Below are 27,661 nucleotides of genomic sequence, written 5' to 3' on the forward strand. Positions count from 1 at the left end.
AGTTTTGGAGTGTTGAGGGTGAGGTTTGGAGTGTTGAGGGTCAGGGTTTAGAGTGTTGAGGGTCAGGGTTGGAGTGTTGCGGGTCAGGTTTAGAGTGTTGAGGGTCAGGGTTGGAGTGTTGAGGGTCAGGGTTGGAGTGTTGAGGGTCAGGGTTGGAGTGTTGATGGTCAGGCTTGGGATTTTGAGGGTCAGAGTTGGACTGTTGAGGGTCAGGATTGGAGTTATGAGGGTCAGGGTTGGAGTGCGGAGGGTCAAGGTTGGAGTATTTGAGGGTCAGGGTTGCAGAGTTGGGGGTCAGGGTTTGGAGTGTTGAGGGTCAGGGATTGGAGCGTTGAGGGTGAGGGATTGGAGTGTTGAGGGTCAGGGTTTGGAGTGTTGAGGGTCAGAGTTGGTGTTTTGAGGGTCAGGGTTGGAGTGTTGAGGATCAGGGTTGGGTTTATGAGGGTCAGGGTTGGAGTGTTGAGGGTCAGGCTTGAAGTGTTGAGAGTCAGGGTTGGAGTGTTGAGGGACAGAGTTGGAGTGTTCGGGGTCAGGCCTTGCAGTGTTGAGGGTCAGGGTTTAGAGTGTTGAGGGTCAGGGTTTGGAGTGTTGAGGGTCAGGGTTGGAGTGTTGAGGGTCAGGGTGGAGTGTTGAGGTTCAGGGTTGGAGTGTTAAGGGTCAGGGTTGGAGTGTTAAGGGTCAGAGTTGGAGTGTTGAGGGTGAGGTTTAGAGTGTTGAGGGTCGGGGTTGGAGTGTTGAAGGTCAGGGTTGGAGTGTTGGAGGTCAGGGTTTGGAGTATTGAGGGTGTGTTTTGGAGTGTTGAGGGTCAGGGTTGGGATTTTGAGGGTCAGAGTAGGAGTGTTGAGGGTCAGGATTGGAGTGATGAGCGTCAGGGTTGGAGTGCTGAGGGTCAGGGTTGGAATGTTGAGGGTCAGAGTTGGAGTGTTAAGGGTCAGGGTTGGAGTGTTGAGGGTCAGGGGTTGGAGTGTTGAGGGTCAGGGATTGGAGTGTTGAGGGTCAGAGATTGGAGTGTTGGAGGTCAGGGTTTGGAGTGTTGAGGGTCAGTTTTGGAGTGTTGTGTGTCAGGGTTGGAGTGTTGCGGGTCAGGTTTGGAGTGTTGAGGGTCAGGGTTGGAGAGTTAAGGGTCAGGGTTTGGAGTGTTGAGGGTCAGGGTTGGAGTGTTGAGGGTCAGGGTTGGGTTTATGAGGGTCAGGGTTGGAGTGTTGAGGGTCAGGGTTGGAGTGGTGAGGGTCAGGGTTGGAGTGCTGAGGGACAGAGTTGGAGTGTTCAGGGTCAGGCCTTGCAGTGTTGAGGGTCAGGGTTTAGAGTGTTGAGGGTCAGGTTTTGGAGTGTTGAGGGTCAGGGTTGGAGTGTTGAGGGTCAGGGTGGAGTGTTGAGGGTCAGGGTTGGAGTGTTAAGGGTCAGGGTTGGAGTGTTAAGGGTCAGGATTGGAGTGTTGAGGGTGAGGTTTAGAGTGTTGAGGGTCGGGGTTGGAGTGTTGAAGGTCAGGGTTGGAGTGTTGGAGGTCAGGGTTTGGAGTATTGAGGGTGTGTTTTGGAGTGTTGAGGGTCAGGGTTGGAGTGTTGCGGGTCAGGGTTGGAGTGTTGAGGGTCAGGGTTGGGATTTTGAGGGTCAGAGTTGGAGTGTTGAGGGTCAGGATTGGAGTGATGAGCGTCAGGGTTGGAGTGTTGAGGGTCAGGGTTGGAATGTTGAGGGTCAGGGTTGGAGTGTTAAGGGTCAGGGTTGGAGTGTTGAGGGTCAGGGTTTGGAGTGTTGAGGGTCAGGGATTGGAGTGTTGAGGGTCAGAGATTGGAGTGTTGGAGGTCAGGGTTTGGAGTGTTGAGGGTCAGTTTTGGAGTGTTGCGCGTCTGGGTTGGAGTGTTGCGCGTCAGGTTTGGAGTGTTGAGGGTCAGGGTTGGAGTGTTAAGGGTCAGGGTTTGGAGTGTTGAGGGTCAGGGTTGGAGTGTTGAGGGTCAGGGTTGGAGTGTTGAGGGTCAGCGTTGGAGTTTTTGAGTGTCAGGGTTGCAGAGTTGAGGGTCAGGGTTTAGAGTGTTGATGGTCAGGGTTTGGAGTGTTGAGGCTCAGGGTTTGGAGTGTTGAGGGTCAGGGATTGGAGTGTTGTGGGTCAGGGTTTGGAGTGTTGAGGGTCAGACTTGGTGTGTTGAGTGTCAGGGTTGGAGTGGTGAGGGTCAGGGTTGGAGTGTTGAGGGTCAAAGTTGGAGTGTTCAGGGTCAGGCCTTGGAGTGTTGAGGGTCAGGGTATGTGTGGAGGGAAAGGGATGGTGTTGAGGGTTAGGGTGGGTGTTAAGATTCAGGGAAGATGTTGTGGATCAGGGTACTTGCTGAGGGTCAGGGTAGGTGTTGAGGGTCAGGGTTGGAGTGTGGAGGGTCAGGGTTGGGGTGTTGAGGGTCAGGGTTAGACTGTTGAGGGTCAGAGTTGGAGTATTGAGGATCAGGGTTGGAGTGTTAAAGGTCAGGTTTGGAATGTTGAGGGTCAATGTTAGAGTGTTGAGGGTCAGAGTTGGAGTGTTGAGGGTCAGGGTTTGAAGTGTTGAGGGTCGGGGTTAGAGTGTTGAGGGACGGGGTTGGGATGTTGAGGGTCAGGGTTGGAGTGTTGAGCGTGACGGTTGGAGGGTTGAAGGTCAGGGTTGGAGTGTTGAGCGTCAGGGTTTGGATTGTTGAGGGTCAGGGTTGCACTGTTGACGGTCATGGTTGGAGTGTTGAGGGACAGGGTTGGAGTGTTGAGGGTCAGGGTTTGCAGTGTTGGGGGTCAGGGTTTGGAGTGTTGAGGGTCAGGGTTGGAGTGTTGAGGGTCAGGGTTTGGAATGTTGAAGGTCATGGTTGGAGTGTTGAGGGTCAAGGTTTGGAGTGTTGAGGGTCAGGGTTGGAGTTTTGATGGTCAGTGTTGGAGTGTTGCGGGTCAGCGTTTGGAGAGTTGAGGTTCAGGGTTTGGAGTGTTGAGGGTCAGGGTTTGGGGTGTTGAGGGACAGGGTTTGGGGTGTTGAGAGTCAGGGTTTGGAGTGTTAAGGGTCAGGGTTTGGGGTGTTGAGAGTCAGAGTTGGAGTGTTGAGGGTCAGGGTTTTTTGAGTGTTGACGGTCAGGATTGGAGTGTTGACGTTCAGGGTTGGAGTGTTGAGGGTCAGGGTTTAGGGTATTAAGGGTCCGGGTTTTGGAGTGTTGAGGGTCAGAGTTGGAGTGTTGAGGGTCAGAGTTGGAGTGTTGAGGGTCAGAGTTGGAGTGTTGAGGGTCAGCATTTGGAGTGTTGAGGGTGAGGGTTGGAGTGTTGAGGGTCAGTGTTTAGAGTGTCCAGGGTCAGGGTTGGAGTGTTGCGGGTCAGGTTTAGAGTGTTGAGGGTCAGGGTTGGAGTGCTGAGGGTCAGGGTTGGAGTGTTGAGGGTCAGGGTTGGAGTGTTGAGGGTCAGAGTTGGAGTGTTGATGGTCAGGCTTGGGATTTTGAGGGTCAGAGTTGGACTGTTGAGGGTCAGGATTGGAGTTATGAGGGTCAGGGTTGGAGTGCTGAGGGTCAGGGTTGGAGTTTTTGAGGGTCAGGGTTGCAGAGTTGGGGGTCAGGGTTTGGAGTGTTGAGGGTCAGGGGTTGGAGCGTTGAGGGTCAGGTTGGAGTGTTGAGGGTCAGGGCTTGAGTGTTGAGGGTCAGGGTTTGGAGTGTTGAGGGTCAGGGTTTGGAGTGTTGAGGGTTAGGGTTGGAGTGTTGCGGGTCAGGGTTGGGTTTATGAGGGTCAGGGTTGGAGTGTTGAGGGTCAGGGTTTGGAGTGGTGAGGGTCAGGGTTGGAGTGTTGAGGGACAGAGTTGGAGTGTTCAGGGTCAGACCTTGCAGTGTTGAGGGTCAGGGATTAGAGTGTTGAGGGTCAGGGTTTGGAGTGTTGAGGGTCAGGGTTGGAGTGTTGAGGGTCAGGGTTGGAGTGTTGCGGGTCAGGGTTGGAGTGTTGAGGGTCAGGGTTGGAGTGTTAAGGGTCAGGGTTGCAGTGTTAAGGGTCAGGGTTGGAGTGTTGAGGGTCAGGGTTGGAGTGTTGAGGGTCAGGTTTAGAGTGTTGAGGGTCGGGGTTGGAGTGTTGAAGGTCAGGGTTGGAGTGTTGGAGGTCAGGGTTTGGAGTCTTGAAGGTCAGTTTTGGAGTGTTGAGGGTCAGTGTTGGAGTGTTGCGGGTCAGGTTTGGAGTGTTGAGGGTCAGGGTTGGGATTTTGAGGGTCAGAGTTGGAGTGTTGAGGGTCAGGATTGGAGTGATGAGCGTCAGGGTTGGAGTGTTGAGGGTCAGGGTTGGAGTTTTTGAGGGTCAGGGTTAAAGAGTTGAGGGTCAGGGTTTAGAGTGTTGAGGGTCAGGGTTTGGAGTGTTGAGGGTCAGGGATTGGAGTTTTGAGGGTCAGGGATTGGAGTGTTGAGGGTCAGGGTTTGGAGTGTTGAGGGTCAGAGTTGCTGTGTTGAGGGTCAGGGTAGGAGTGTTGAGGGTCAGGGTTGGAGTGTTGAGGGTCAGGGTTGGGATTTTGAGGGTCAGAGTTGGATTGTTGAGGGTCAGGATTGGAGTGAGGAGCGTCAGGGTTGGAGTGTTGAGGGTCAGGGTTGGAGTTTTTGAGGGTCAGGGTTAAAGAGTTGAGGGTCAGGGTTTAGAGTGTTGAGGCTCAGGGTTTGGAGTGTTGAGGGTCAGGGATTGGAGTGTTGAGGGTCAGGGATTGGAGTGTTGAGGGTCAGGGTTTGGAGTGTTGAGGGTCAGGGTTTGGAGTGTTGAGGGTCAGAGTTGGTGTGTTGAAGGTCCGGGTTGGAGTGTTGAGGGTCAGGGTTGGGTTTATGAGGGTCAGGGTTGGAGTGTTGAGGGTCGGGGTTGGAGTGTTGAGGGTCAGTGTTTGGAGTGTTGAGGGTCATGGTTGGAGTGTTGAGGGTCAGGATTGGAGTGATGAGGGTCAGGGATGGAGTGTTGAGGGTCAGGGTTTAGAGTGTTGAGGGTCAGGATTTGGAGTGTTGAGGGTGACGGTTCGAGGGTTGAAGGTCAGGGTTGGAGCGTTGAGGGTCAGGGTTTGCAGTGTTGGGGGTCAGGGTTTGGATTGTTGAGGGTCAGGGTTGCACTGTTGACGGTCATGGTTGGAGTGTTGAGGGACAGGGTTGGAGTGTTGAGGGTCAGGGTTTGCAGTGTTGGGGGTCAGGGTTTGGAGTGTTGAGGGTCAGGGTTGGAGTGTTGAGGGTCAGGGTTTGGAATGTTGAAGGTCATGGTTGGAGTGTTGAGGGTCAGTGTTTGGACTGTTGAGGGTCAGGGTTTGGAGTGTTGAGGGTCAGATTTGGAGTGTTGAGGGTCAGGGTTGGAGTTTTGAGGGTCAGTGTTGGAGTGTTGCGGGTCAGCGTTTGGAGAGTTGAGGTTCAGGGTTTGGAGTGTTGAGGGTCAGGGTTTGGGGTGTTGAGGGACAGGGTTTGGGGTGTTGAGAGTCAGGGTTTGGATTGTTGAGGGTCAGGGTTTGGGGTGTTGAGAGCCAGAGTTGGAGTGTTGAGGGTCAGGGTTGGAGTGTTGAGGGTCAGGGTTTCGGGTATTAAGGGTCCGGGTTTTGGAGTGTTGAGGGTCAGGGTTGGAGTGTTGAAGGTCAGGGTTGGTGTGTTGAGGGTCAGAGTTGGAGTGTTGAGGGTCAGAGTTGGAGTGTTGAGGGTCAGAGTTGGAGTGTTGAGGGTCAGCATTTGGAGTGTTGAGGGTGAGGGTTGGAGTGTTGAGGGTCAGTGTTTAGAGTGTTGAGGGTCAGGGTTGGAGTGTTGCGGGTCAGGTTTAGAGTGTTGAGGGTCAGGGTTGGAGTGTTGAGGGTCAGGGTTGGAGTGTTGAGGGTCAGGGTTGGAGTGTTGAGGGTCAGGGTTGGAGTGTTGAGGGTCAGGGTTGGAGTGTTGATGGTCAGGCTTGGGATTTTGAGGGTCAGAGGTGGACTGTTGAGGGTCAGGATTGGAGTTATGAGGGTCAGGGTTGGAGTGCTGAGGGTCAGGGTTGGAGGTTTTGAGGGTCAGGGTTGCAGAGTTGGGGGTCAGGGTTTGGAGTGTTGAGGGTCAGGGATTGGAGCGTTGAGGGTGAGGGATTGGAGTGTTGAGGGTCAGGGTTTGGAGTGTTGAGGGTCAGAGTTGGTGTTTTGAGGGTCAGGGTTGTAGTGTTGAGGATCAGGGTTGGAGTGTTGAGGATCAGGGTTGGGTTTATGAGGGTCATGGTTGGAGTGTTGAGGGTCTGGGTTGGAGTGGTGAGGGTCAGGGTTGGAGTGTTGAGGGACAGAGTTGGAGTGTTCAGGGTCAGGCCTTGCAGTGTTGAGGGTCAGGGTTTAGAGTGTTGAGGGTCAGGGTTTGGAGTGTTGAGGTTCAGGGTTGGAGTGTTGCGGGTCAGAGTTGGAGTGTTGAGGGTCAGGGGTGGAGTGTTAAGGGTCAGGGTTGGAGTGTTAAGGGTCAGAGTTGGAGTGTTGAGGGTCAGGTTTAGAGTGTTGAGTGTCGGGGTTGGAGTGTTGAAGGTCAGGGTTGGAGTGTTGGAGGTCAGGTTTTGGAGTCTTGAGGGTCAGTTTTGGAGTGTTGAGGGCCAGGGTTGGAGTGTTGCGGGTCAGGGTTGAAGTGTTGAGGGTCAGGGTTGGGATTTTGAGGGTCAGAGTTGGAGTGTTGAGGGTCAGGATTGGAGTGAGGAGCGTCAGGGTTGGAGTGTTTAGGGTCAGGGTTGGAGTTTTGAGGGTCAGGGTTAAAGAGTTGAGGGTCAGGGTTTAGAGTGTTGAGGGTCAGGGTTTGGAGTGCTGAGGGTCAGGGATTGGAGTGTTGAGGGTCAGGGTTTAGAGTGTTGAGGGTCAGGGTTTAGAGTGTTGAGGGTCAGGGTTTGGAGTGTTGAGGGTCAGAGTTGGTGTGTTGAGGGTCAGTGTTGGAGTGTTGAGGGTCAGGGTTGGGTTTATGAGGGTCAGGGTTGGAGTGTTGAGGGTCGGGGTTGGAGTGTTGAGGGTCAGGGTGGGAGTGGTGAGGGTCAGGGTTGGAGTGTTGAGGGTCAGAGTTTGGAGTGTTGAGAGTCAGTTTTTGGAGTGTTGAGGGTCAGGGTTGGAGTGTTGAGGGTTAGGATTGGAGTGTTGAGGCTCAGGGTTTGGAGTGTTGAGGGTCAGGGTTGGAGTGTTGAGGGTCAGGGTTTGGAGCGTTGAAGGTCGCGGTTGGAGTGTTGAGGGTCACGGTTGGAGTGTTGAGGGTCAGGGTTGAGGTGTTGAGGGTCAGGGTTGGAGTGTTGAGGGTCAGGATTGCTCTGTTGATGGTCAGGGTTGGAGTGTTGAGGGTCAGGGCTTGAGTGTTGAGGGTCAGTGTTTGGAATGTTGAGGATCATGGTTGGAGTGTTGAGGGTCAGGATTGGAGTGATGAGGGTCAGGGATGGAGTGTTGAGGGTCATGGTTTAGAGTGTTGAGGGTCAGGGTTTGGAGTGTTGAGGGTGACGGTTCGAGGGTTGAAGGTCAGGGTTGGAGCGTTGAGGGTCAGGGTTTGGAGTGTTGAGGGTCAGGGTTGCACTGTTGACGGTCATGGTTGGAGTGTTGAGGGTCAGGGCTTGAGTGTTGAGGGTCAGGGTTTGGAGTGTTGAGGGTCAGGGTTTGGAGTGTTGAGGGTCAGGGTTGGAGTGTTGCGGGTCTGGGTTGGGTTTATGAGGGTCAGGGTTGGAGTGTTGAGGGTCAGGGTTGGAGTGGTGAGGGTCAGGGTTGGAGTGTTGAGGGACAGAGTTGGAGTGTTCAGGGTCAGGCCTTGCAGTGTTGAGGGTCAGGGATTAGAGTGTTGAGGGTCAGGGTTTGGAGTGTTGAGGGTCAGGGTTGGAGTGTTGAGGGTCAGGGTTGGAGTGTTGAGGGTCAGGGTTGGAGTGTTGAGGGTCAGGGTTGGAGTGTTAAGGGTCAGGGTTGGAGTGTTAAGGGTCAGGGTTGGAGTGTTGAGGGTCAGGGTTGGAGTGTTGAGGGTCAGGTTTAGAGTGTTGAGGGTCGGGGTTGGAGTGTTGAAGGTCAGGGTTGGAGTGTTGGAGGTCAGTGTTTGGAGTCTTGAAGGTCAGTTTTGGAGTGTTGAGGGTCAGTGTTGGAGTGTTGCGGGTCAGGGTTGGAGTGTTGAGGGTCAGGGTGGGGATTTTGAGGGTCAGAGTTGGAGTGTTGAGGGTCAGGATTGGAGTGATGAGCGTCAGGGTTGGAGTGTTGAGGGTCAGGGTTGGAGTTTTTGAGGGTCAGGGTTAAAGAGTTGAGGGTCAGGGTTTAGAGTGTTGAGGGTCAGGGTTTGGAGTGTTGAGGGTCAGGGATTGGAGTTTTGAGGGTCAGGGATTGGAGTGTTGAGGGTCAGGGTTTGGAGTGTTGAGGGTCAGAGTTGCTGTGTTGAGGGTCAGGGTAGGAGTGTTGAGGGTCAGGTTTGGGTTTATGAGGGTCAGGATTGGAGTGTTCAGGGTCGGGGTTTAGAGTGTTGAGGGTCAGGGTGGGAGTGGTGAGGGTCAGTGTTGGAGTGTTGAGGGTCAGAGTTTGGAGTGTTGAGAGTCAGGTTTTGGAGTGTTGAGGGTCAGGGTTGGAGTGTTGAGGGTTAGGATTGGAGTGTTGAGGCTCAGGGTTTGGAGTGTTGAGGGTCAGGGTTGGAGTGTTGAGGGTCAGGGTTTGGAGCGTTGAGGGTCGCGGTTGGAGTGTTCAGGGTCACGGCTGGAGTGTTGAGGGTCAGGGTTGAGGTGTTGAGGGTCAGGGTTGGATTGTTGAGGGTCAGGATTGCTCTGTTGATGGTCAGGGTTGGAATGTTGAGGGTCAGGGCTTGAGTGTTGAGGGTCAGGATTGGAGTGATGAGGGTCAGGGATGGAGTGTTGAGGGTCAGGGTTTAGAGTGTTGAGGGTCAGGGTTTGGAGTGTTGAGCGTGACGGTTGGAGGGTTGAAGGTCAGGGTTGGAGTGTTGAGCGTCAGGGTTTGGATTGTTGAGGGTCAGGGTTGCACTGTTGACGGTCATGGTTGGAGTGTTGAGGGACAGGGTTGGAGTGTTGAGGGTCAGGGTTTGCAGTGTTGGGGGTCAGGGTTTGGAGTGTTGAGGGTCAGGGTTGGAGTGTTAAGGGTCAGGGTTTGGAATGTTGAAGGTCATGGTTGGAGTGTTGAGGGTCAAGGTTTGGAGTGTTGAGGGTCAGGGTTGGAGTTTTGAGGGTCAGTGTTGGAGTGTTGCGGGTCAGCGTTTGGAGAGTTGAGGTTCAGGGTTTGGAGTGTTGAGGGTCAGGGTTTGGGGTGTTGAGGGACAGGTTTTGGGGTGTTGAGAGTCAGGGTTTGGAGTGTTGAGGGTCAGGTTTTGGGGTGTTGAGAGTCAGAGTTGGAGTGTTGAGGGTCAGGGTTTTTTGAGTGTTGACGGTCAGGATTGGAGTGTTGACGTTCAGGGTTGGAGTGTTGAGGGTCAGGGTTTCGGGTATTAAGGGTCCGGGTTTTGGAGTGTTGAGGGTCAGGGTTGGAGTGTTGAGGGTCAGGGTTGGTGTGTTGAGGGTCAGAGTTGGAGTGTTGAGGGTCAGAGTTGGAGTGTTGAGGGTCAGAGTTGGAGTGTTGAGGGTCAGCATTTGGAGTGTTGAGGGTCAGGGTTTGGAGTGTTGAGGGTCAGTGTTTGGAGTGTTGAGGGTCAGGGTTGGAGTTTTGAGGGTCAGTGTTGGAGTGTTGAGGGCCAGCGTTTGGAGTGTTGAGGGTCGGTGTTTTGATTGTTGAGGGTCAGGGTTTGGAGTGTTGAGGGTCAGGGTTGGAGTGTTGAGGGTCAGGGTTTTAGTGTTGATGGTCAGGGTTTGGAGTGTTGAGGGTCAGGGTTGGATGCTGAGAGTCAGGGTTGGAGTGTTGAGGGTCAGAGTTTTTAGTGTTGAGGGTCAGGGTTGGAGTTTTGAGTGTCAGGTTTGGAGTATTGAGCATCAGGGTTTGGAGTGTTGAGGGTCAGGTTTTTGGGTGTTGACGGTCAGGTTTCGGAGTTTTGAGGGTCAGGTCTTTGGGTGTTGACGGTCAGGTTTCGGAGTTTTGAGGGTCAGGGTTTGGGGTGTTGAGGGTCAGGGTTGGAGTGTTGAGGGTCAGGGTTGGAGTGTTGAGGGTCAGGGTTGGAATGTTGAGGGTCAGTGTTTGGAGTGTTGAGGGTCAGGGTTGGTGTGTTTAGGGTCAGGGTTTGGAGTGTAGGTCAGGGGTGGAGTGTTGGGGTCAGGGTTGGAGTGTTAAGGGTCAGGGTTGAGTGTTGAGGGTCAGGATTAGCGTGTTGAGGGTCAGGGCTGGAGTGTTGGGGGTCAGGGTTTGGAGTGTTGAGTGTCAGGGTTTGAAGTGTTGAGGGTCAGGGTTTGGAGTTTTGAGGGTCAGGGTTGGAGTGTTGAGAGTCAGGGTTGGAGTGTTGAGGGTCAGGGTTTGGGGTGTTGAGTGTGAGGGTTTGGAGTTTTGAGGGTCAGTGTTGGAGTGTTGATGGTCAGGGTTGGAGTGTTGAGGATCAGGGTTGGAGTGTTGAGGGTCAGGGTTGGAGTGTTGAGGGTCAGGCTTTAGAGTGTTGAGGGTCAGGGTTTTGGAGTGTTGAGGGTCAGGGTTTGGGGTGTTGAGGGTCAGGGTTTGGGGTGTTGTGGGTCAGGGTTGGAGTGTTGAGGGTCAGGGTTTGGGGTGTTGAGTGTCAGGGTTTGGGGTGTTGAGGGTCAGGTTTTGGAGTGTTGAGGGTCATGGTTTGGGGTGTTGAGTGTCAGGGTTGGAGTGTTGAGGGTCAGTGTTTGGACTGTTGAGGGTCAGGGTTTGGAGTGTTGAGGGTCAGATTTGGAGTGTTGAGGGTCAGGGTTTGGAGTGTTGAGGCTCAGGGTTGGAGTGTTGAGGGTCAGGGTTTGGAGTGTTGAGGCTCAGGGTTTGGAGTGTTGAGGGTCAGGAATTGAGTGTTGACAGTTAATATCCATATTCACTCAAAGCTATCCCGGCTTCCAGTCCCAGCCCATGTTCCTGAGTCTCACAGAATTCTCTCCTTCTCTTTGGTACCAACATCTCTTTGCCCATCTTCTCTCCTTCATTATTTGCTGCATTTTTGGCTGTTACAACCTTCCTCTGACTATCGCTGCTTCTGGAATCCTGTTGTCCAGCTTATCCATCGGACAGTTCCCAAATTTACTCAGATTCTGAGCCTTGTCCTTTCTACTCCCTCATCAGAGATTGCTGAGGCTGATGTTCTAAAGTCCAACTCCATCCCCAATGGACTCTACCCTCCCGGCTGGCCCCACCTCCTCTCTCGTGGTCGCATCTTTTATCCTTCACAGTGCCTGAGAGGCTCAGCCTGTTCTCTCCTTTCCCCCGCCTTTAGCATTATAATTACCAACTTTACCGATTGGAACTGTGCTGTGAGAATCTCTACATTCTTCATGTGTCCCATAAAAAGATCAATCAGTTAGGCTGCACGCCCAGTACCTGTGGCCACCACGTCCAGTTTGATGGTTTTGTTTATTTGAGTGAAGAATATGAATTCTCCATTCCGGTAGTTAAAGGTTCTGTTGAAGTAGCAGCGATATGTCCCAGCATCACCGAAGCTCACATTGTGCAGAATTATTGTTGCTTCCTGGATATCGTCTGTTTGCTTGCTCCCTAACCACTGAATCCGATTCGCGAACGCACCATATGCGATGTCCACATCTGGGAAAGCATACTCATATATCTGGAAAAAAACACAAGGTCTGAAATTATTCCACTTCAGCTTTCTCTATATTGGTCCAAATATTGTATGAATCCTGGGTGAAAATACTTCTGAAACACAATTCTGAGAAGATTAAGCCTGCTTCAGATGAAATGAGGTGCTTTTGAGAGAAGTGGTGAGAGTTATACAGCGGCCATTCTGGGCACAGTAAGATTCTAGACACTGTAATGAAATTAAAGGCCAGCGGATCAGTTTAGGATGATCGTAGTCGAGTGAGGAATAGAAGCCGGCAATACAGCCTCCTTTCAAACAGTGCCATAAAATACAATTCATGTCCTAATACAGTGTTCCCTCATTACTGACCCTCCGACAGTGCAGCACTCCCTCATTAGTGACCGTCTGACAGTGCAGCACTCCCTCATTAGTGACCGTCTGACAGTGCAGCACTCCCTCAGTACTGACCCTCTGACAGTGCAGCACTGCCTCATTACTGACCCTCCGACAGTGCAGCAATCCTTCAGTACTGACCCTCCGACAGTGCAGCGCACCCTCATTACTGACCCTCCGACAGTGCAGCAATCCTTCAGTACTGACCCTCCAACAGTGCAGCACTCCCTCAGTACTGACCCTCCGACAGTGCAGCGCTCCCTCATTACTGACCCTCCGACAGTGCAGCAATCCTTCAGTACTGACCCTCCGACAGTGCAGCGCTCCCTCATTACTGACGCTCTGACAGTGCAGCAATCCTTCAGTACTGACCCTCCGATAGTGCAGCACTCCCTCAGTACTGACCCTCCGACAGTGCAGCACTCCCTCATTAGAGACCGTCTGACAGTGCAGCACTCCCTCATTAGTGACCGTCTGACAGTGCAGCACTCCCTCAGTACTGTCCCTCTGACAGTGCAGCACTGCCTCATTACTGACGCTCCGACAGTGCAGCAATCCTTCAGTACTGACCCTCCGACAGTGCAGCACTCCCTCAGTACTGACCCTCCGACAGTGCGGCACTCCCTCAGCACTGACCCTCTGACAGTGCTGCACTCCCTCAGTACTGACCCTCTGACAGTGCAGCACTCCCTCAGTACTGACGCTCCGACAGTGCAGCACTCCCTCAGTACTGACCCTCCGACAGTGCAGCACTCCCTCAGTACTGACCCTCCAACAGTGCGGCACTCCCTCAGCACTGACCCTCTGACAGTGCTGCACTCCCTCAGTACTGACCCTCTGACAGTGCAGCACTCCCTCAGTACTGACCCTCTGACAGTGCAGCACTCCCTCAGTACTGACGCTCCAACAGTGCAGCACTCCCTCAGTACTGACCCTCTGACAGTGCAGCACTCCCTCAGTACTGACCCTCTGACAGTGCAGCACTCCCTCAGTACTGACCCTCTGACAGTGCAGCACTCCCTCAGTACTGACGCTCCAACAGTGCAGCACTCCCTCAGTACTGAGCCTCTGACAGTGCTGCACTCCCTCAGTGCTGAACCTCGGACAGTGCAGCACTCCCTCAGTACTGAGCCTCAGACAGTGCAGCACTCCCTCAGTACTGACCCTCCGACAATGCAGCACTCCCTCAGCACTGACCCTCTGACAGTGCAGCACTCCCACAGTACTGAGCCTCTGACAGTGCAGCACTCCCTCAGTACTGACGCTCCGACAGTGCGGCACTCCCTCAGTACTGACGCTCCGACAGTGCAGCGCTCCCTCAGTATTGACCCTCCGACAGTGCAGCACTCCCTCAGTACTGACCCTCTGACAGTGCAGCACTCCCTCAGTACTGACCCTCCGACACTGCTGCACTCCCTCAGTACTGTCCCTCTGACCGTGCTGCGCTCCATCAGTACTGACCCCCGGACAGTGCTGCTCTCCCTCACTACTGACCCTACAACAGTGCAGCACTACCTCAGTGCTGACCCTCCGACAGTGTAGTACTCTCTCAGTACTGACCCTCCGACAGTGCAGCACTCCCTCAGTACTGACCCTACAACAGTGCAGCGCTACCTCAGTGCTGACCCTCTAACACTGCAGAACTCCCTCAGTACTGGCCCTCCGACAGTGTAGTGCTCCCTCAGTACTGTCCATATGACCATGCGTCGTTCCATCAGTACTGACCCTCAGACAGTGCAGCACTCCCTCAGTACTGACCCTCCGACAGTGCAACACTCCCTCAGTTGTGACCCTCCAATAGTGCAGCGCTCCCTCAGTACTGACCCTCCGACAGTGCAGCACTCCCTCAGTGCTGAACCTCGGAGAGTGCAGGACTCCCTCAGTACTGAGCCTCCGACAGTGCAGCACTCCCTCAGTACTGACCCTCCGACAATGCAGCACTCCCTCAGTACTGAGCCTCCGACAGTGCAGCACTCCCTCAGTACTGACCCTCCGACAGTGCAGCACTCCCTCAGTAATGACCCTCCGACAATGCAGCACTCCCTCAGTACTGACCGTCTGACACGGCAGCACTCCCTCAGTACTGACGCTCCGACAGTGCAGCACTCCCTCAGTACTGACGCTCCAACAGTGCAGCACTCCCTCAGTACTGACCCTCCGACAGTGCGGCACTCCCTCAGCACTGACCCTCTGCCAGTGCAGCACTGCCTCATTACTGACCCTCTGACAGTGCAGCACTCCCTCAGTACTGACGCTCCAACAGTGCAGCGCTCCCTCAGTACTGACACTCCGACTGTGCGGCACTCCCTCAGCACTGACCCTCTGACAGTGCAGCACTCCCTCAGTACTGACCCTCTGACAGTGCAGCACTCCCTCAGCACTGACCCTCTGGCAGTGCAGCACTCCCTCAGTACTGACCCTCTGACAGTGCAGCACTCCCTCAGTACTGACCCTCCGACAATGCAGCACTCCCTCAGTACTGACCGTCTGACAGTGCAGCGCTCCCTCAGTACTGAACCTCCGACAGTGGAGCACTCCCTCAGTACTCACCCTCCGACAGTGCAGCACTCCCTCAGTACTGACGCTCCACAATGCAGCACTCCCTCAGTACTGACCGTCTGACAGTGCAGCACTCCCTCAGTACTGACGCTCCGACAGTGCAACACTCCCTCAGTACTGACCCTCCGACAGTGCAGCACTCCCTCAGTACTGACGCTCCGACAGTGCAGCACTCCCTCAGTACTGACCCTCCGACAGTTCAGCACTCCCTCAGTACTGACCCTCCGACAGTGCGGCACTCCCTCAGCACTGACCCCCTGACAGTGCTGCTCTCCCTCACTACTGACCCTACAACAGTGCAGCACTACCTCAGCGCTGACCCTCCGACAGTGTAGTACTCTCTCAGTACTGACCCTCCGACAGTGCAGCACTCCCTCAGTACTGACCCTACAACAGTGCAGCGCTACCTCAATGCTGACCCTCTAACACTGCAGAACTCCCTCAGTACTGGCCCTCCGACAGTGTAGTGCTCCCTCAGTACTGTCCATATGACCATGCGTCGTTCCATCAGTACTGACCCTCAGACAGTGCAGCACTCCCTCAGTACTGACCCTCCGACAGTGCAACACTCCCTCAGTTGTGACCCTCCAATAGTGCAGCGCTCCCTCAGTACTGACCCTCCGACAGTGCAGCACTCCCTCAGTGCTGAACCTCGGAGAGTGCAGGACTCCCTCAGTACTGAGCCTCCGACAGTGCAGCACTCCCTCAGTACTGACCCTCCGACAATGCAGCACTCCCTCAGTACTGAGCCTCCGACAGTGCAGCACTCCCTCAGTACTGACCCTCCGACAGTGCAGCACTCCCTCAGTAATGACCCTCCGACAATGCAGCACTCCCTCAGTACTGACCGTCTGACACGGCAGCACTCCCTCAGTACTGACGCTCCGACAGTGCAGCACTCCCTCAGTACTGACGCTCCAACAGTGCAGCACTCCCTCAGTACTGACCCTCCGACAGTGCGGCACTCCCTCAGCACTGACCCTCTGCCAGTGCAGCACTGCCTCATTACTGACCCTCTGACAGTGCAGCACTCCCTCAGTACTGACGCTCCAACAGTGCAGCGCTCCCTCAGTACTGACACTCCGACTGTGCGGCACTCCCTCAGCACTGACCCTCTGACAGTGCAGCACTCCCTCAGTACTGACCCTCTGACAGTGCAGCACTCCCTCAGCACTGACCCTCTGGCAGTGCAGCACTCCCTCAGTACTGACCCTCTGACAGTGCAGCACTCCCTCAGTACTGACCCTCCGACAATGCAGCACTCCCTCAGTACTGACCGTCTGACAGTGCAGCGCTCCCTCAGTACTGAACCTCCGACAGTGGAGCACTCCCTCAGTACTCACCCTCCGACAGTGCAGCACTCCCTCAGTACTGACGCTCCACAATGCAGCACTCCCTCAGTACTGACCGTCTGACAGTGCAGCACTCCCTCAGTACTGACGCTCCGACAGTGCAACACTCCCTCAGTACTGACCCTCCGACAGTGCAGCACTCCCTCAGTACTGACGCTCCGACAGTGCAGCACTCCCTCAGTACTGACCCTCCGACAGTGCAGCACTCCCTCAGTACTGACCCTCCGACAGTGCGGCACTCCCTCAGCACTGACCCTCTGACAGTGCTGCACTCCCTCTGTACTGACCCTCTGACAGTGCAGCACTCCCTCAGTACTGACGCTCCGACAGTGCGGCACTCCCTCAGTACTGACCCTCCGACAGTTCAGCACTCCCTCAGTACTGACCCTCCGACAGTGCGGCACTCCCTCAGCACTGACCCCCTGACAGTGCTGCACTCCCTCAGTACTGACCCTCTGACAGTGCAGCACTCCCTCAGCACTGACCCTCTGACAGTGCAGCACTCCCTCAGTACTGACGCTCCGACAGTGCAGCACTCCCTCAGTACTGACCCTCTGACAGTGCAGCACTCCCTCAGTACTGACCCTCTGACAGTGCAGCACTCCCTCAGTACTGACCCTCTGACAGTGCAGCACTCCCTCAGTACTGACGCTCCAACAGTGCAGCACTCCCTCAGTACTGAGCCTCTGACAGTGCAGCACTCCCTCAGTACTGACCCTCCGACAGTGCAGCACTCCCTCAGTACTGACGGTCCGACAGTGTGACACTCCCTCAGTACTGACCCTCTGACAGTGCAGCACTCCCTCAGTACTGACCCTCTGACAGTGCAGCACTCCCTCAGTACTGACCCTCTGACAGTACAGACATTCCTCAGTACTGACGCTCCGACAGTTCAGACCTCCCTCAGTACTGACGCTCCGACAGTGCAGCGCTCCCTCAGTATTGACCCTCCGACAGTGCAGCACTCCCTCATTACTGACCCTCTGACAGTGCATCACTCCCTCAGTACTGACTCTCCGACAGTGCAGCACTCCCTCAGCACTGACCCTCCGACACTGCAGTACTCCCTCAGTACTGTCCCTCTGACCGTGCTGCGCTCCATCAGTACTGACCCCCGGACAGTGCTGCTCTCCCTCACTACTGACCCTACAACAGTTCAGCACTACCTCAGCGCTGACCCTCCGACAGTGTAGTACTCTCTCAGTACTGACCCTCCGACAGTGCAGCACTCCCTCAGTACTGACCCTACAACAGTGCAGCGCTACCTCAGTACTGACCCTCTAACACTGCAGAACTCCCCCATTACTGGCCCTCCGACAGTGTAGTGCTCCCTCAGTACTGTCCGTATGACCATGCGTCGTTCCATCAGTACTGACCCTCAGACAGTGCAACACTCCCTCAGTAGTGACCCTCCAATAGTGCAGCGCTCCCTCAGTACTGACCCTCCGACAGTGCAGCACTCCCTCAGTGCTGAACCTCGGACAGTGCAGCACTCCCTCAGTACTGAGCCTCCGACAGTGCAGCTCTCCCTCAGTACTGACCCTCCGACAATGCAGCACTCCCTCAGTACTGACCCTCCGACAGTGCAGCACTCCCTCAGTACTGACCCTCCGACAGTGCGGCACTCCCTCAGTACTGACCCTCCGACAGTGCGGCACTCCCTCAGTAATGACCGTCTGACAGTGCAGCACTCCCTCAGTACTGACGCTCCGACAGTGCAGCACTCCCTCAGTACTGACGCTCCAACAGTGCAGCACTCCCTCAGTACTGACCCTCCGACAATGCAGCACTCCTTCAGTACTGACCCTCCGACAGTGCAGCACTCCCTCAGTACTGACCCTCTGACAGTGCAGCACTCCCTCAGCACTGACCCTCTGACAGTGCAGCACTCCCTCAGTACTGACCCTCCGACAGTGCAGCACTCCCTCAGTACTGACGCTCCGACAGTGCAGCACTCCCTCAGTACTTACCCTCTGACAGTGCAGCACTCCCTCAGTACTGACCCTCTGACAGTGCAACACTCCCTCAGTACTGAGCCTCTGACAGTGCAGCACTCCCTCAGTACTGACAGTCCGACAGTGTGGCACTCCCTCAGTACTGACCCTCTGACAGTGCAGCACTCCCTCAGTACTGACGTTCCGACAGTGCGGCACTCCCTCAGTACTGACCCTCCGACAGTGCAGCACTCCCTCAGTACTGACCCTCTGACAGTGCAGCACTCCCTCAGTACTGACCCTCTGACAGTGCAACACTCCCTCAGTACTGAGCCTCTGACAGTGCAGCACTCCCTCAGTACTGACAGTCCGACAGTGTGGCACTCCCTCAGTACTGACCCTCTGACAGTGCAGCACTCCCTCAGTACTGACGTTCCGACAGTGCAGCACTCCCTCAGTACTGACCCTCTGACAGTGCAGCACTCCTTCAGTACTGACCCTCTGACAGTTCAGACCTCCCTCAGTACTGACGCTCCGACAGTGCAGACCTCCCTCAGTATTGACGCTCCGACAGTGCAGCACTCCCTCAGTATTGACCCTCTGACAGTGCGGCACTCCCTGAGCACTGACCCTCTGACATTGCAGCACTCCCTCAGTACTGACCCTCGGACAGTGCAGCACTCCCTCAGTACTGACACTCCAACATTGCAGCGCTCCTTCAGTACTGACCCTCCGACAGTGCAGCACTCCCTCATTACTGACCCTCCGACAGTGCAGCTCTCCCTCAGTACTGACCCTCCGACAGTGCGGCACTCCCTCAGTACTGATGCTCTGACAGTGCAGCACTCCCTCAGTACTGACCCTCCGACAGTGCAGCACTCCCTCAGTACTGACCCTCCGACAGTGCGGCACTCCCTCAGTACTGACCCTCCGACAGTGCAGCACTCCCTCAGTACTGACGCTCTGACAGTGCGGCGCTCCCTCAGTACTGACGCTCCGACATTGCAGCACTCCCTCAGTACTGTCCCTCCGACAGTGCAGCGCTCCCTCAGTACTGACCCTCCGACAGTGCAGCACTCCCTCAGTACTGACCCTCCGACAGTGCAGCACTCCTTCAGTACTGACCCTCCGACAGTGCAGCACTCCCTCAGTACTGACCCTCCGACAGTGCAGCACTCCCTCAGTACTGACCCTCCGACAGTGCAGCACTCCCTCAGTACTGACCCTCCGACAGTGCAGCACTCCCTCAGTACTGACCCTCCGACAGTCCAGTGCTCTATCAGTGTTGCAGTGGGGAAATGTACTCCACTTTTTTCACAATTTTACAGCAGCTCTGATACAGCTGTTGGTCTCACCATATAATTCTGTTGCAATATTGCACCCAAAGTGTGATGTGTTGCATCGGGACACTCCATTCAACCCCATGGTAATCTCAATGGTTAACAGATGGAATACGCTCATGTATGACACTGATGATTATACACTACTGATATCAGTCAGTTATGTAACAGAAACAAAAATAGCTCGAAAAACTCAGCAGGTCTGACACCATCTGCGGAGAGGAACACAGTTAACGTTTCGAGTCCACATGACTCTTCATCAGAACTCAATGTCGGTTATGTGTTAGACTTTCGAGAGAGAGATTGGATCAATGTGCCTACCCTTTAACCTATCCAGATGTATTACTAATAAACCAGTGTTTAGCAGATAACAGAGTATGTCTACAATCTGCCTAGGAACCTAGTCCCACTTCTCGAGTCCAAGATAGAAGCACCCAATCTCAGAACATGATGACAGTGATGGAAAGGACAGATTGGTGTTATTGTTGGCACCACAGGGTGAAGAAACCTTTGAAGGCAGCTATAAGAGATTTCAGCGATAGGAGGATGTGCATTGGAGAGAGGTAACCATGACTTAATTAGCACATTCCTTAGATAATATCACCACCTTCAACACCTCCTTATACTTTTGTCTGTGACATCTTTTGGTTATCTCCACCTATCACTGGCCCTCTATCCAGCTCTACTTGTCCAACCCCCCCTTAAACCAGCTTATATTTCACCTCTCTTATATATTTCCTTAGTTCTGTTGGAGTGTCATTCGGACTCGAAACGTTAACTGTGCTCCTCTCTGCAGATGCTGCCAGACCTGCTGAGTTTTTCCAGGTATTTTTGTTTTTGTTTTGGATTTCCAGCATCCGCAGTTTTCTGCTTTTAACCATGACTGTACCTGGTGAGCAACCCCTGCCCTTATCCCACCATGAGGTTCAGCAGAAAGGCCAGCAGCTTCTGGCTTTCACACAAAAGCTTCACGTTAATCCCTTTCTTTACGCAATAGGTTCAGTAGCAGATAACGTTCTTCTAAGGCAAGGGATGTAGCAGTGCACCGGGCTCTTCGAGTCCATTCGTAAAGCCTTTGATACATATTTTACCCAAAAGCAAAACTCAGTAAGGCAATGAGCATATTTTAAGCAGCGCTCGCAATGCCTTGGGGAATCGATTGAATTATTTCTGACTGACATATTGCCCGCCTAGTTCTTGTGGACACGGGATGCTGAGGGGCAAACTATTTCGTGATTAGACGCGGGTGCCAGGGATGAAAAACGCTCCGACTTTCCACAGAGCAAAGATGATCTTACGTTGGGTCAAGCGGTCCAGTATGCGGAACAGGCCAGGTTTAGAGCTTTGAATCGGGCTATAATTCAAGGCAACTCCAAAGCTTCACATGACTCTGTAGGTTGGGTAGGCCCACAGGCCGCAGCTCCACCCACAGGGAGGCCTTCAGAACCAAGCAGGAGGGCGGGAAACTCTGCGCCGGCAGCCATTTTGAGATACTTGCATTTTGGCTCGAAAACCCAGGACTGGCCAGCAGAGGGCACTGAATGCTTCCTGTAAGACTAAACTGGACATTTCAAACACTGCTGCAAATCCGAGAGTTTTAATCAAAGTCGAAGACCAGAAAGTGTTTAAGAAGCAAATTCCTTCCGAGAAATAGAAAGGCAAGAAAAAGATGACATTACAGAGTTCCTGGGGGAAGGAGATGGTCTTAATCCAGACTGCTGCTCAGTTACAGTCCACGTTCAAGGCTTTAATTATACTTTTAAAATTGATACTGGAGATGCTAACACATCAGCAGATGACCTCGACTGGCTTCAGCCAATAACCTTTATCCATCAGGCATCAAGCTCCAAGCTCCAAGCGGCATAGACCCTCCAATCAAAGGCAGGATCACTGCTGCTGAGGGAGTTTATATACTCAGCAGTAAGTCCCTCTCTGTCACACAGCCACCATCCACTAGGCCCTGGGCAGAGATTGAAGTTATGAACCTCTCAGTTCTTCCCAAAGTAAGGCCAGAGGTGGCAAATTCAGGAAACACTGCAGCAGACGATGATGGTCCACATGAAGACCTGCTGGAACTGAACTGGCTCTTCCTAGAGAGTGAGGAGGAAGAATCCCTTGGAGTACTGAGTGGCCTCTTAGAGACTGAGGTCCTGGAGGTTGATTCATCTTTCCCATTGATGAGTGGAGTTCTGTTGTCTTTTTTGTTGAGTTAGCTGTGTTTATAGTCGTTGAGCAGCACCCAGATCCTAGTTCCACCGAAACTACCAATATTTTGCCCACTTTATCTCCTGTTGTCCATGAAGGGCCTTCTGCAGTGAATGCCTGCCTGAGTCCACAGAGGATGACACTCCAAACAGCTGGTACCTTCCAGGGTGAAGGTCAATTGATGCCCATTCTTCAGTCCCAGCTGAAAGTCTTCTACCCTCTAGGCCTTGAAGTCAGGACAGAATCTGCAGCAGAATCTTCAGCACTTCAGAAGCTGCAGAACCCTGGACAGCAACCTTGCCCCAGAACGGATCGTCGACAGGGAATTCCCCTCATTACGGAAGACGAGGCTGCATTGTCCCCCATATCCTCTGCAATTCTTCCCATTGCCTGGGGTGGAGCAGCCTCATGCAGAGGGAAGTGTGGCTCTCTTACCACTGCCTGCAGAGAGTAGACAATTCTCCCGGAGTCTCACTGGAGAATCAGCTCTTCTTCCTTTCACCACAGTCCTACAGGAAGTTGGTCGCTTTTTCCTTCATCGTCATTGTTCATTGACATCTCAAATCTTCTACGCCTTTTCAGTCCATGATACAGCATGCAATGAAACAGCTGTGATAGTCTTCTCTGGAGTTGAAGATCATTCCTCTTCTGAAGCTCTTTCCCTGGGTGCTTTGGGGGAATGTCCTGCGAGTGTCCTGAATTCTTCTCTTCTGGTCCCAGATTCTCTTCCGTCTTCTCTTTCGGACCAGACTTTCAATGAAAAGTCTTTGCTGCCCTTGCAGTTTAGTCATCCTGTAACCTACACTAAGCTACCCATTGCCAATAGCAATGCTGATAAAGCGTTGCCCGACTCTGTCTGATCAGATGCAGAAGAAAACTCTGATGTCTCCGAGACGTCTTCCCACAGGCGCGAGAATACTGTGGGAGATTGAATCCCCCAGCACTGTGGCTTGGGAAGCGGAAGATTTGGAGTTGGAGTCGGCTGGGATCTATGGTTGTGAAAAGGGAGTTACAGAAATGTAATGTTCATGGACAGACACTTGGAGAGAGGTGTAGTATAAAGGGTTAACAGATGGGATATACTAATGCATGATGGAGAAGATGATGTACTACTGACATCAGTCAGTCATGTGTTTGGCTTTTGAGAGAGAGGTTGCAGTCATTGCCCAGGAGCATTGTGCCTACTCTTTAACCTGTTTCGATGCAGCATTTAAACAAGTGTTAAGCAGATAGCAGAGTATGTCTACAGTCACCTAAAAACCAAGTCCCAAGCTTAGATTCCAAGAAAGCAGGACCCATCTCAGAACACCCATCACATCCCAGCGCACTATCACACCCCAAACACACCCTAGTATACATCAGTAAAATCTACCACTCCCCAACACACGTTCGGGCACCCCAGCACACTTCATCACACCTCGCATTACCCTAATGACCACCAGCACACTCCATCACACCCCAGCGCACCCTAATTTACCCCAGCACAACCTATTGTACACCAGCACAACCTAGTGTACCCCAGCACACTCCATCACACCCCAGCACACCCTAATTTACCCCAGCACAACCTAGTGTACCCCAGCACACTCCATCACACCCCAGCACACCCTAATTTACCCCAGCACAACCTAGTGTACCCCAGCGCACCCTAATTTACCCCAGCACAACCTATTGTACCCCAGCACAACCTAGTGTACCCCAGCACACTCCATCACACCCCAGCGCACCCTAATTTACCCCAGCACAACCTAGTGTGCCCCAGCACAACCTAGTGTACCCCAGCACACTCCATTGCACCCCAGCACACTCCATCGCAACCCAGTATACTCCATCACACCCCAGCACACCCTAATTTACCCCAGCACAACCTAGTGTACCCCAGCACACTCCATCACACCCCAGCACACCCTAATTTACCCCAGCACAACCTAGTGTACCCCAGAACACCCTAATTTACCCCAGCACACTCCATCACACCCCAGCACACTCCATCGCAACCCAGTATACTCCATCACACCCCAGCGCACCCTAATTTACCCCAGCACACTCCATCACACCCCAGTATACTCCATCACACCCCAGTATACTCCATCACACCCCAGCGCACCCTAATTTACCCCAGCACAACCTAGTGTACCCCAGCACACTCCATCACACCCCAGCACACCCTAATTTACCCCAGCACAACCTAGTGTACCCCAGCACACTCCATCACACCCCAGCGCACCCTAATTTACCCCAGCACAACCTAGTGTACCCCAGCACACTCCATCACACCCCAGTATACTCCATCACACCCCAGCACAACCTAGTGTACCCCAGCACAACCTAGTGTACCCCAGCACACTCCATTGCACCCCAGCACACTCCATCACACCCCAGTATACTCCATCACACCCCAGCACAACCTAGTGTACCCCAGCACAACCTAGTGTACCCCAGCACACTCCACTGCACCCCAGCACACTCCATCACACCCCAGTATACTCCATCACACCCCAGCGCACCCTAATTTACCCCAGCACAACCTAGTGTACCCCAGCACACTCCATTGCACCCCAGTACACTCTATCGTACCCTAGCACACTCCATCGCACCCCAGCACACACCATCATAACCCAGCAAACTCTATCACAGCCCAGCACACTCCATTACAGCCCAGCACATCTTAGTGCACTCCAGCAAACTCCAACACATCCCAGCAAACTCCATCACACTCCAACACACCCTAGTGCCCCCCAGCACTCTCCATAACACCTCACCACACTACATAACAACCCACCACACTCCATCACATCCCAGCACCACTAGTGCCCCAGTACAACCAAGTGCACCCCAGTAAACACCATCACATCCCAGCGCACTCCATCACATCCCAACAAACTCAACCATGCCCCAGCGCACCCTACTCCATTCCATAGTGAACCCCACCACACTTTGACACATCTCAGCACACCCTAGTGCATCTCAGCGCACCCCCAACACACTCTAGTGAACCCTAACAAACTCCATCAGACCCCAGCACACTCCATCACACCCCAGCACACTACATCACAGCCCAGCACACTCCATCACAGCCCAGCACACTATATGACAGCCCAGCACACCTTAGTGCATCTTGGCATATCCCCAACACACTCTATTGAACCCTAACAAACTCCATCAGACCCCAGCACACTCCATCACAGCCCAGCACACTCCATCACAGTCCAGCACACTCCATCACAGTCCAGCACACTACATCAGAGCCCAGCAAACCCTAATTTACCCCAGCACAACCTAGTGCACCCCAGCAAACTCCACCACACACCAGCACACTCTTGCAAGTCTTGCTGCACCCCAGCACAGCCCAGCATACTCAACCACAGCCCAGCACACTTCACACACATCCCAGCAAACTCCATCAGACCCCAGTACACTCCATTACACCCCAGCACACTCCATAAAAGCCCAGCACACTCCATCACAGTCCAGCACACTCCATCAGAGCCCAGCACACCCTAATTTACCCCAGCACAACCTAGTGCACCCCAGCAAACTCCACCACACCCTAGCACACTCTAGCAAGCCTTGCTGCAACCCAGCATAGCCCAGTATAATCCATCATACCCCAGCGCACCCTAATTTACCACAGTACACTCCATCACACCCCAGTATACTCCATCACACCCCAGCGCACCCTAATTTACCCCAGCACAACCTAGTGTACCCCAGCACACTCTATCGTACCCTAGCACACTCCATCGTAGTCCAGCACACTACATCAGAGCCGAGCACACCCTAATTTACCACAGCACAACCTAGTGCACCCCAGCAAACTCCATCACACCCCAGTACACTCCATCACACCCCAGCACACTCCATCACAGCCCAGCACACTTCACACACATCCCAGCAAACTCCATCAGACCCCAGTACACTCCATCACAGCCCAGCACACTCCATCACAGCCCAGCACACTCTAGCAAGCCTTGCTGCACCCCAGCACAGCCCAGCATACTCAACCACAGCCCAGCACACTCCACACACATCCCAGCAAACTCCATCAGACCCCAGTACACTCCATCACTCCCCAGCACACTCCATCACAGCCCAACACACTCCATCACAGCCCAGCACACTCCATCACAGTCCAGCACACTACATCAGAGCCCAGCACTCCCTAATTTACCCCAGCACAACCTAGTGCACCCCAGCTAACTCCATCACACCCCAGCACACTCTAGCAAGCCTTGCTGCACCCCAGCACAGCCCAGCATACTCAACCACAGCCCAGCACACTTCACACATATCCTAGCAAACTCCATCACACCCCAGCACACCCTAGCAAGCCTTGCTGCACCCCAGCACAGCCCAGCATACTCAAGTACACCCCACACACCCTAGAATACCCCAGCACACTTCACACACACACCAGCACAATCCATCACATCCCAGCACACTCCAACACACCCTAGCACACTCTAGTGCACCCAGCACATTCCATCAGAACCCAGCACACCATAACGTACCCCAGCACACCTCAGCAAGTCTTGCTGCACCCCAGCATGCCCCAGCACACACCATCACACCTCAACACAGCCTAGTGTACCCCAGCACACTCCACACACACCAGCATACTCCATCACACCCCAGCACATTCCATCACATCCCAGCACACTCCATCACACCCCAGCACACTCCATCACAACCCAGCACACTCCATCACATCCCAGCACACTCCATCACACCCCAGCACACTCCTCACACCCCAGCACACTCCATCACATCCCAGCACACTCCATCACATCCCAGCACACTCCATCACACCCCAGCACCCTCCATCACATCCCAGCACACTCCACCACACCCCAGCACACTCCATCACATCCCAGCACACTCCATCACACCCTAGTGCTCCCAGCACACTCCATTGCACCCCAGTACAACCTAGTGTCCCCCACCACACTCCATCAAATTCCAGCAGACTTCATTACATCCCAGCACATCCTAGAGCACCCAGAACACTTCATCACATTCCAGCACACTCCATCACACACCAGCACACTCCATCACACACCAGCACACTCCATCAAATGCCAGCATACTCCATCACACACCAGCACACTTCATCACACACCAGCACACTCCATCACACCCCAGCACACTCCATCACACCCCAGCACATTCCATCACACACCAGCACACTCCATCACACCCCAGCACACTCCATCACACACCAGCACACTCCATCACACACCAGCACACTCCATCACACCCCAGCACACTCCATCACACCCCAGCACACTCCATCACACCCCAGCACAATCCATCACACACCAGCACGCCGTTGTGTACCCCAGCACACTCCAACAGACCCCAGCACACTCATTCAGACCCCACCATACTCCAGTGCACTCGAAAACACTGCATCACATCACAGCACACCCTAGTGCCCCCCAGCACTCCCGTGTGTACTCCATCACGCCCCAACACCCCTCAGTGCCCTCCCCCAATGTTGCATTGTGCACCCCATAAGCTATGAAGAAATATACAACCAATTAGTGTCAAGAACCAATCATTTCCATTCAATTAGTGTAAAGAACCAATAGTTTCTTCTGCATCATATGAAACAAGATGAGGCTAAGCCTATCGAGATGGGAATAACTGCCCTCTAAGACCCTCTGTGTCCATCTTGGAGGCAAATTCAGGATGTTTGTTTTCCCTCCTTATGTTAGGAATACAGGAGAGAGAGTGAGGCGTATTATAATATCCCCAAGCCTCAACTAATTCCAAATGAGGGCAGCTTGAAGAGGGCTCCTCTACCACCCGTTGGCAAAGTTACAGAGGTTGGCAGAGCAGCAAGCGAAACAAGGAACATCTGGCTCACACATCAGAAATACCAGGGAAGAGGAGCTTTCCCTACCTTGTAAAAGGTCTCATTTTTCAATGGACGGAAGACCCACTCAGTAACAGTCGTGGCCTCAGTTTCACCACGTTTCTTGCATGAGATGCATCGCATTTTCATGGTCCGACCTTTGACAGCTTCAGTATCTGATTCAACCTCAACACATCCAGGATTGGAACAATCCGCTAAACAAAACCAAATAGAACACTGTAAAAGAGTGGGCTCTGAGGAACAAAAACCACAAACACTGGAGACAAGGCCCTTAAACCCTGGGGACAAGGCCCTCACACCATGGAGACAGAGCCCTTGAACCCAGCAAAGGCCCTAAAACGCTGGGGACAAGGGCCTCAAACCCTGGGGACAAGGGCCTCAAACCCTCAGGAAAAGGCCTTCAAACCCTGGGGACAAGGCCTCAACCCCAGGGGACAAGGCCCTTGAAACCAGGAGA

General features: G+C 53.7%; 1 protein-coding gene across 1 annotated transcript in view; it reads right to left on the bottom strand.

Moving 5' to 3' along the window:
* Positions 1 to 27,393, bottom strand: part of LOC144675345 (sodium channel regulatory subunit beta-1-like) — a 92,014-nt gene extending 64,621 nt beyond the window's left edge. The window contains exons 1-2 of the mRNA XM_078536177.1: positions 27,232 to 27,393; positions 11,327 to 11,570 (exon numbers count right to left, since the gene is read on the bottom strand). Of these exons, the coding sequence (XP_078392303.1) occupies positions 11,327 to 11,570; positions 27,232 to 27,333 (346 nt within the window). The 5' untranslated portion in view covers positions 27,334 to 27,393. The remainder of the gene's footprint in view (positions 1 to 11,326; positions 11,571 to 27,231) is intronic.
* Positions 27,394 to 27,661: the final 268 nt, after the last annotated feature.

The sequence above is a fragment of the Cetorhinus maximus genome, unplaced genomic scaffold, assembly GCF_964194155.1.
Source record: "Cetorhinus maximus unplaced genomic scaffold, sCetMax3.hap1.1 HAP1_SCAFFOLD_961, whole genome shotgun sequence".
Lineage (NCBI taxonomy): Eukaryota > Metazoa > Chordata > Chondrichthyes > Lamniformes > Cetorhinidae > Cetorhinus > Cetorhinus maximus.